General features: G+C 40.1%; 2 protein-coding genes across 9 annotated transcripts in view; both read right to left on the reverse strand.

Annotated features, from left to right (window-relative positions):
* nek1 (NIMA-related kinase 1) overlaps positions 1-5493 on the reverse strand; it is a 19963-nt gene extending 14470 nt beyond the window's left edge. For 6 of the 8 annotated variants that reach the window (XR_008572628.1, XM_054789018.1, XM_054789020.1 and 3 more), the window contains exons 1-11: positions 5421-5493; positions 4891-5050; positions 4703-4799; positions 4516-4613; positions 4322-4405; positions 4176-4243; positions 4009-4095; positions 2169-2223; positions 1870-2070; positions 1724-1796; positions 1-61 (exon numbers count right to left, since the gene is read on the reverse strand). The exon at positions 1-61 is cut by the window's left edge and continues 88 nt beyond it. Coding sequence is in view for 7 of the 8 variants with exons in the window: in XM_054789018.1 (XP_054644993.1) it covers positions 1-61; positions 1724-1796; positions 1870-2070; positions 2169-2223; positions 4009-4095; positions 4176-4243; positions 4322-4405; positions 4516-4613; positions 4703-4799; positions 4891-5007 (941 nt within the window). In the remaining variant the exon portion in view is untranslated. Of the gene's footprint in view, positions 62-1723; positions 1797-1869; positions 2071-2168; positions 2224-4008; positions 4096-4175; positions 4244-4321; positions 4406-4515; positions 4614-4702; positions 4800-4890; positions 5051-5274; positions 5317-5420 lie in introns of those variants that run through there. The other 2 variants (XM_054789017.1, XM_054789022.1) reach the window with 2 other exon arrangements.
* Positions 5494-6568: 1075 nt separating this feature from the next.
* LOC129189237 (interferon-induced protein with tetratricopeptide repeats 1-like) lies at positions 6569-9457 on the reverse strand. The gene is made up of 2 exons (XM_054790731.1): positions 9447-9457; positions 6569-7868 (listed from the first exon to the last, which is right to left on the reverse strand). The coding sequence occupies exons 1-2, from the start codon at positions 9455-9457 to the stop codon at positions 6569-6571; spliced, it is 1311 nt and encodes a 436-aa protein (XP_054646706.1).
* Between the last annotated feature and the right edge of the window lie 578 nt (positions 9458-10035).

The raw sequence follows: 10035 nt of genomic DNA on the forward strand, positions 1-10035 counted from the left end.
CATGCTGGTTTGGTAATCTTGGCTGCGGAAGATGGTATGGAACCATGGGCAGGACGCTTAGCTAGTCACAAGTGGAAAAAAAAAAAAATATATATATGTATATATATATGAATAATAGACAAAGACTTATGATGTTTAGGTTACAAAATGTATCACATGTAGTAAAATGAGACAAGATACTGTAATAAGTTGGGGGTGCAATGCAGTCAGAACTAGTTTTAATGCATCTGCAGTACTGAACATACTGTAAACAGACCAAACTGATATGATAATGAACGAATATGATATGATGAATAACTGAATTAAATCATTCTAAAAGATATTCCCATTCAAAAAGATTTATGTTGCACCAAGTCTGCAAGCCCACGTGATCAGGTTTTAATGCAGAAGTATGTCCTGGTGCTACAGTATTATTGTAATAGTGTATTCAGAATTTTGTTTAAAACATACATCATTTTCAGGGTAGGTTTATTTTAACAGAAAGAGACCGAATGTAAAAACCAAAAAAAAGACATTTAATAAAAGTTATACTTATAATTGCATTATAGAAATACAGTAAGCATTTGATCCAACCACAGCAAGCAAAGAGACCAAACACCTCTTTAGGAAAGTAATCTCAGCTCCTTATGTGGATAAAAAACACCCGTCTCTTGCATTAAAATCTCCACCACAATGGGCATGGAATTACAAGAGAGGAGCTGGTTAAGTCATTCAATCCCAGCCATTTTTCAAAATGCAACCCCTTCAGTACTGGTCATTCTAGACTGACTGATTTTTCAAGGCACACAGAATATTGTGTTCTATGGCTATATAAACATTGAAGCTACCAAAAGAAAGATTAGACTCTCATCTTTCATCCATCCATTTTCTATGCCGCTTCTCCTCATTAGGGTCGCGGGGGTATGCTGGAGCCTATCCCAGCTGGCCTGGGGCGACAGGTGAGGTACACCCTGGACTGGTTTCCAGCCATTTGCAGGGCACATATAGACAAACAACCATTCACACTCACATTCATACCTATGGACAATTTAGAGTCACCAATTAACCTAACAGGCATGTTTTTGGAATGTGGGAGGAAACCGGAGTACCCGGAGAAAACCCATGCACGGGGAGAACATGCAAACTCCACACGGAAAATGCCCAACGGAGATTTGAACCCAGGTCTTCCCGATCTCCTGACTGTGACTGTGTGGCCAACATGCTAATAACCACTAGACCACCGTGCAACGTACTGTAGGTAAGGTTAAAAAATATCAGTTCCCATCAAAAAAAGGGAAGAAAAACAGCTTTTTGTGAAATGATACATTTCAAGCAGAACTTTCACTTTGACACAAATATTTTGCTTCTGTGACAGCTCAAATATCTAAACAACTATTCCAACATAAACAACACAAAAAAAGGTTATTTACATCAAAATAACAATTTATTTACAAATATAACACCATGTACTATTTACAATTGTCACATTTGGAACTAAACTGCATGTGTGCATGCGTTAAAATTTCCCTACAACGCGTAACCTTCTGTACGCTACACTCCTCCACGCTCAAGCGCATTAATACATGGAAAAGATGCATGCCGAAACACAAATTAAATTTATTTAATGTTATTTTCCTGGATTTTTTTACATGATTTCTCTCTCCATTCTAATTTACCTAAAAATATGGATTGTTCATATCTTAAATACTTATTTTCCCCACTAGATCTACAATCAGCAGCTTACCTGATGACCCCTGATGTGCACCCATTTTATGGTGCTTGTGAATAAAAGTATGATGAAATTCCTGAGCAATGACCTGAAAGGAAAGAATAAAATACACTTTGTGAGTGTGAACAGTCTAGCCAAACTCGACCGGCTATGCGTAATACCTGTGGTGTGAGGAACCTTTGGATCCTGCAAGAAAGGAAAGGTTTGTCCAGTATGCTGCTGACTGACGGCCTTTCTCTGGGGTTGTGTTTAAAAAGTTGTGCCAAAAGGGAGCGCAGTTCTTGGGAGTAGTGAACGGACACGGGAGGATATGAGCCACGGATGATCTTCAGAACTAGGTTCTTCATATTTCCAGCCTCAAACTGAGAGGACACACATTCGCAAAGCCTTTAGGATCGTTTCTCAAATGCACATGGGTGTAAGATGCAGATGTGAACAACTCACACTTTAGAATACTTACTGCATGTTTAAGGGTGCACATTTCATACAGGACACAGCCCAGAGCCCAAATATCACTGCAGAGCAAGGAAAAGTGAGAGAAAGGAAGAAACAAATATTTTACATATAATTAATCATATTTTATTGCATTTACAGTAGAGGGCAAAAGTCTCAGGCCACAAATGGCTTTAATGTTTTAACCCCCCCCCAGAAATTGCAACATTGCACTGATTCCATAACAACTCAAGCAGAGAAAGCCGCATCACTGGTATGGTATGGTATGCTTTATTTCAGGGGTACAGTAATTCCTTGTTTATCCCTCAATAAGCAATTTTCCCCCAACTACGATTCCTTATTTATAAATGGACTATTTTCATAGTTAGAGCACAGAAAAGCTGTTTGAAATGCAGTTTTTAACATTATTAGAGCCCGCTTGATATCAAATAACACCCCTATAGTCACATTTACACTTTATATATACACTTATATATACACTTTTTACACTTGTATTTTCCCAATATAGTGGACGTAATAAGAGAAAATAAGACATACTATAGTCTCGCACACATTGGGACAGTTTCTTGTTGCTCCTGTTTTTTTTGGGGGGAGGGGTTTACTTCCAGTTTCGTACTTCCTGCGGTGGATATTGTCGCATCAATGTAACATTACTGACACCTAGTGATCTGTTTTCCGAATGCCTTATATTTGTATTTTAGTTTATTTAACCATTTTTATGCTTTAAAATTCTTTACTTAGGCCAAAAATATGTAAAATTTGCTTAGATTTGCATTTTCTTTTGACTAATGATAGGCCGTAGTCAAGCACGAAACAGCAATGATTTATTAATGGCCACATTTTGCAAAACCGTGATAGAATGAAGCCACAAAATTCGACAAGGCAAGGGACGACTGTATTCAACTAAAATTCAAATAGGCCCAAATACAGAAAGTTTCCTTAAGCTAAGGTCCTGATGCTTTATTTTCAATGTCCACTTTCCTCTCCTAAGAGAGCGCCATGTGTTGTTAAAACTTAAAATACTTAAATAATTTGGATGGCGTCTGGGTCCGGACCACCAGTTTGTGATCACTGGTTTATTTGTTTCAGACATGCTTAACAAGTTACATTAACTCCTTCAATGCATACACACAGCATACACACATGCATACACACAGCTCAGTTCTAAAATGAGTAAAGTATAAATAGTTAATGCTGTTATATTTGTACATAAATTGTTATATTGATGTAAAACAACCCTTTTTGTGTTGCTTATATTGGTATAGTTTAGATATTTGAGCTGTCACAAAAGCAAAACATTTGCGTCAAAGTGAAAGTTATGCTTGAAATGTATCTTTTAACAAAAAGCCGGTTTTCTCCCTGTTTTGAAATGACTGAAATGACTCGGTACTGAAGGGGTTGTCTTTTGAAAGTTATCCAGATCCTCACCAAAATGTAACGGGTATTTTCTTGGGCCACACCCTTGTATACAAGTTATGTGAAAATCTGTTCCATGCAAACCCTTATCAAGTGCAAGATTATCTGGCCTACTACTTAGTGTTTTTTTCCTTTCAATGTGAATATATTCAATATATAGGTCATTAAAAACACAGCTAGCCATGGCCTAAGACTTGGCATATTGTATGTATGCATGTACAATGTTTTACATGCAAATCAATATGAGGGCTTTCGTTTCAGCAGCTCCCTGTAGATGTTGTGAAGAGAAGCCAGATCAATAATAAGACACATATACATCTATCAAAAGTCATAACCTAATCTGCTGCTGCTTGACTCAGTTCAGTAAAGGAAGTATTGGATTACCGGTGATGACAAGAAAGGCACACCAACATGCAGTGGTCATCCATTACCTTTTGTTGTTGTAAGGTTTATTTTCACAGATCTCTGGTGAAAGGTAGTAAGGGGTCCCAATGCAGGTTCTTGCAAGTTCTACGGTGCTGACAAACAGAAGAGCCATGCTTTATTATACACCACTGATGGCTTCCATTTCTGGTGTTTCTGGTGATGTTTTGCATACCTGTTAAGCACCCTTGCAATCCCAAAGTCCCCTAGTTGCACAGTTCCATCTTTTGTCAAAAATATGTTCTGTCAAAGAAAGCATAAATGTACAAAATATCATTTTATGAAAGCGATGCACAACACAAACACGGCACGCGGAAACACCTGTGATTTGATGTCCCTGTGCAGTATTTTTCTGTCGTGGATGTGCTTTATTGCCAAGCAGATCTGCACAAACCAATCCAGGATCTAGAAGGAAAACATGCTTGGGTTATATGTTCAAATGTAGAAGGGCACGGTCACATGTTTCATTAACTATTCCACCCATGAAGGGCCACATTAAAAATGTAGTAGCTTACTTGCTCTTCTGAGAAAAGAATTCCTCTCTGAGAGTTGATCTTCTTGAAGAGGTCTCCACCCTCACAGTAGTCCATCACAATATACAGGCAGCCACCCTCTACCGGTTATTTTAAATGGCATGAAAAAAAAAATAATAATAACGATGATGTGCACTGGTAATTCTTTCACGTTTGCGATCAAGCATACCTTCAAAAGACTCCTTATACTGGACAATGTTCGGGTGGCTCATGTTCGCAAGAACTGCAACTTCTTTTCGAGATTCTTGTCTCTCTTTAGCTGACATCTGTTTATTGTGGATGTAAAGAAACAACATTTAAAAAGGGCATTAACGGGTAATTGCGACACATAGAATAACACCATGTAAAAAGTCGTACCCCAGATATGCTGATCTCCTTAATGACATATTGGTGGCCATCCTCTTTGGATTTGACCAGGGCAGCCTTTCCAAATGAACCTTCCCCAATTTTCTTCACCTTGACATACTTGTCCATGTTAGCGGAAAGAATGGCAGGTGATGCTCGTTCTGACTATGAACTAAAAAAAAAACATTTCAAAAGAAAACAACTTAAAACACATGCATGGATTGAACCAGGGTGTCATCATTTTGACATGTAAACACACAACAATAACTGTAAGTAGAAAAGATACCCTAGCTTAAGCAGCCTTAGCTTAACTTAAACGTAAGTCATAGCAAGGTAGCTAATGTAAATTACAGCTAAAGTTAATTACGGCTAATGTCAACTACAGCTAAAGCTTACAGGTTAGCTTCACGAGGATGGAGGAAAAGACGTCCTCATCTCCTTAAACGCAAACACAACAGTTTTGAAAGTGAACATCAATAGAATAAAATTTAAGTTACGTTGAAAGTCTAGTTATATAACTAATAGACTTGGTTTAATATTACCTATTCTATCGAGCAGCCGTCTCCCATCTGCTCCAATGATTCAAACGAACACAGCAGCCCTATTTGATTTCTCCATCGAGCAGGCTGTCATTGCTTCATTCTGATTGGCCACCGTCAACTTTGGCGATATTCTATTGGTTAATATGAGTGTTCGTCATCCTCGACGACGAATTAACACACTGGTTGCCGCCCTCATCACGTCCGTTTCTGTGCACACAGCAACCGGTCCATAGCAACCAGAAGCCGTCTAAAATGATTGCATTGTTATGTAACATACATTCAAGGAAAAAGACTCAAGATTGTTGTGTGAACTAGAATGCTTTACTTAAATAAAAAAATAAATATGAACGTGACATCGTTCTCTCATTGTTGTTCATTACAAATCTATTTTCACATTTTAAAAAATAATCAATTGAACAAGTAAAATAAAAATCGGGCACTCCACCCTTTTCCGAGCGAGATGGACTCGGATATGGAGGTGCTGATTCTCATCCCAGCCGCTTCACACTCGGCTGTGAACCGATCTAGTGAGGGTTGAAGGTCACGGCTTGATGAAGCCAGCAGGACCACATCATCTGCAAAAAGCAGAGACCCAATCCTGCTGCCACCAAACAAGAACCCCTCAACACCCTGACTGCGCCTAGAAATTCTGCCCATAAAAGTAATGAACAGAATCGGTGACAGAGGGCAGCCCTGGTGGAGTCCAACCCTCACTGGACTTATTGCCGGCAATGCGAACCTAACACATGTAGACTGGTTGGGCAAACTCCTATGCGCCCTCGAGGACCATGCCAAGAGTTGAAAGTTGAAAATGAAAAAACAAGGAAGCAGAATAGCGAGAGAAAAAAACTCATCACACCTTGAAAACTGTAAATTAAGAAGAACGCCAACAGCATCTTACTAAACGTCCCAAGACTATACTGTTTATGAATTGTCTTTTGTATTTTTGCGTACATTCATTTTTAATGCCCAACAACATCTAGGGTCAACAGAATGTGAATGCCAAAATAAAGAGGCAAATTAGCCTTGTATTTTCATTACAGTTAATGATGCACTCCCACAATAGTACAGATATGTTGACATTCTTCACTATATATACTGTATATATAAATATATACATATAGCAGAGATCTTTAAGCCAAAGTTTATCAGTCTTGTAGGTTGGCCAAAAACTCATCTATTTCTCTACACATTCTGTTTCTATTCCTTGCCTTAATTTTCTGCAGAATCTGAATGCTTCTTCCCCGATGGACAGACGGATACTGTATAGCTGCTGTCTTCATGTAATATTCTATGGACTTATAGCTCTGCTTCTTTGTGAAGTGTAGATATTTAGCATAGCAGATGTACAGCATCTGTCTGTCTGCAGGTTCTTGTTTACCCTCCAGTAGTTCCTCAAATATCTGGTCGGCTTTAGCTTGGCCGCGAGCCGACTTTGCGTAAATGTTTGCAAGAGTTATTTTTCTTTTTAGTGAAGATTGAGGATAAAGAGAAATCACTTCCCGGTGCAGGCTGATGGCCCTGTCGATCATGTTTTGTTCTGGTGGAATGTCCCTGTGGAAAAGTATTCTCTTTTTATAGCAGATTGCGGCACATCTCTTCAGATAACGTTCACCCGGATGTCTTTCGACAGCTTCCTCCGCCAAATCAAGAGCTTCATGCATTGATAGATAGAGTCTGTACAGCTTAAGTAGCGGTTTGATGCCGCTGTAGCTGCTGGCAGGCTTTCTCAAAACCTTCTTTGCCAGTTGGCATGCCTCACTTTCAATTTTTTGTCCTTTAGCAGCACAGGCTGCAAGGTAAAGTGCTGCGAGGTACAGGTTGTCTGGATCATGTTTCACGGCGATCTCCATTTTCTCAAAAATGCTGGCTTGTAGGCGGGTTTTATAAAGCTTGGAAGTACTCGCTAATGCCACGACATGACTGGAGTGCCACTCCACCATGTCTGGCTGCATCCTGATGGCTCTCTGGAAGTATTCCACTGCTAGAAGGATATGGTCTTTTCCAAAGGTCATCAGAGTCCAGGCCTTTTCAGCACAGATTTCTGGGTGGAGTTCCTCCTGGCATGCAGACGGATATTCATTCAGAAGAGTATAAACCTTTTTCAAGTACGTTTGACTTTGTGCCTGTTCTCCCATGTGGTAGTGAAGCCAAGCCAGGTTCCCGTAGTTTATTACCAGCCAGGGACCTTCTTCTGAGACTGTGTTTCTCATCTGACGTAAAGCCTCTGCAGCCTTGCAGAAGTAACGCAGAGCATCTTGTGTGAAGCCCAGCTGGGAGTGTATGTAACCCTTCAGGTTGTAAATGTGTCCCAGCCAGCTGTATCCCTCCACAGAGCCGATGTCTTCTACCTTGTCCTTGAGCAGGAACAGTTTGGATCTGCTGGTGTTCAGGTTCCACGTGAAGTGACACTGCAGGTCCTCCAGGTGGGCTTCGAGTGCTGTTTGACTGGAAAAGTGCAATAAGTCAATTCAAGAAAGAACAAGTACATGCACCCTGCCCATCTCCAGGAAAGGTTCTGACACGTTGTTGTAAAAGTCATGCCACCTGCTGGTGAGCTTGGATATCCTGGCAGTCAAATTCATTCAGTCATGCATCTGACTTGCTGCTCCCCAATAGATGCCTCTGCTGTCAAAAAAGACCCCCAAAAACTGTCTTTTCCTCTCTATGGAAGGACCACAGTAGCACCTTCGAGCTCATGCACGCCCCCTCTCCTTCAGGATGAGGCGAGTACTGCATGGCCTCCATGTACGACATTTTCCTGCACTTTGGTCAAATTAACAAGAATATTGATGTCACATTTGCATTAAAGACATTACACATGCTGTAGAACAGTGGTCCCCCAACTTTTTGAGCCCAAGATCCCTGGTCTCGGCCATGAACCTGCACAAGATCTAACCAGCCCCCCAGCCAATAACTACTGTTGTGTGATCAGGCATGTCGCTGAGCTCTGTCACTCACTCTCTGTCTTTATCTCAACCGCTGAATGCTTGTCGTTGCGGGGCGAGGAGAGCCGGTGTGCATGCGCTGGTACCTCCGGCCGGGTTTTGGGGACCGGGCTCCTGGCTGGAGCTTGCGGGTTGCCTGCCTGGAGGGTTGAGAGGCGTACTGGCGTGTTCCGTGGTCAAAATGTGTGCCTGTTGGTCACTCTCCAAGGGAGAGGAGGGCACTGATGTAATATTAAATTTTTATTCTAATAGTCTCACGATCGACCGGCAAAGTCCCACAGATTGACTTGTGGCTCATGATCGACAGGTTGGTGACCCCTGCTGCAGAAAGCTAAGCTGTATAATAAATGTTTCTGCAACATTATACTACCGACTGACAAACAGAAACTGGCAGATCCAGCTGAGTGCACTCAGACAGTTGGCAGGGCTTGCACACTCAGTGTGCAAATTCAGCAATTTTTACTCAAGAAAAACAATTGGAATCACACAGAGAACACATTTATAATTCAGTTTGATGGACAAATATTCATATTTATTTTATGTTATTACTTGTTTTTTAATTATTCATCATTGTATGTAATACAAGGGAATTGTTTTATTTTGTTGATATTATATTGTCTTATGTTGTTGAATTTATATATTGGTAAAGTGTTCACAAATAAGTTGATACAATTGTCTTTGTTTTTTCTAAAAAACGTGTTCAGTGTTTTGTGATTTTGAAAAATTCAAAATAAAAAGCATCGGTATCGGCCCTGTATTTTTGTACTATTGAAAACTTGCAGTATCATCCAGTCCTGGTATCGGGCTTTATTTTGGAGAGCAGGAAGCAGTGCAGTGACTGTCGCTGTGTCAATTGGATGTTCAACCTGAGCAGGAAATGCTGTCTTTGCCCTTTCGCTGTTACTTCCAATAAAAGCCTTACACTTTACATTTTGTTCTGACTTAAATATGAACACTTCCCATCTTAATACTTGGAGTTCAGTACAGTACTGTATATCCTGTATCACCATTCAGCCAACAACTACTAAGATATGACAGCCATAGTAAAGCCTCAGCTGAGGTTTGTCAGCAAACACACACTAAAGACATCTAAACACAATGTAAAATACGTGAACACAATCACTGATCACAAATACACAAGCATTCACTCACCTCATCCTGTAGCCTTGTGCAAAAAAAAAAATACTTGTACTCTTCATGCAACCTGCTGCTTTAGGTGTGGTAGATGACCCTTCGAACTTTTACGGTGCTGTAAAACAGTGAACATGAAGATTGTCGTTGGACTCAGTGGACTTTCTTTACTAGGCTGGCAGTGTTGGGCAAATTACTTTTAAAAAGTCATGAGTTATAGTTACTTTAGTTACAGTATAATTGAATTAGTAACGGAATTACTCATTAATAAGTGTAATTTGTTACCAGAGACAATAATTATTGCATTGTTTTAAAAATCCTTCAAATTTATATAAGAATTGGGATTTAGCTTTGTAGAAGAGATACGCTTGTAATTTGCAATTCTCTACCGAAACGCTAGGGGCAGTGTTCTTCTGAGAGTGAGCAACCGCAGCTCTCATGACTCGCTGTTTGACTTTCTGTGTTGTGGTAGTGAACAATAGTGATGGAAAGATCGGCTCTCTTTAGGGAGCCGGTTCTTTTGGCTCGGCTCATTA

Source organism: Dunckerocampus dactyliophorus, chromosome 10 (genome assembly GCF_027744805.1).
Source record: "Dunckerocampus dactyliophorus isolate RoL2022-P2 chromosome 10, RoL_Ddac_1.1, whole genome shotgun sequence".
NCBI classification, from domain to species: domain Eukaryota; kingdom Metazoa; phylum Chordata; class Actinopteri; order Syngnathiformes; family Syngnathidae; genus Dunckerocampus; species Dunckerocampus dactyliophorus.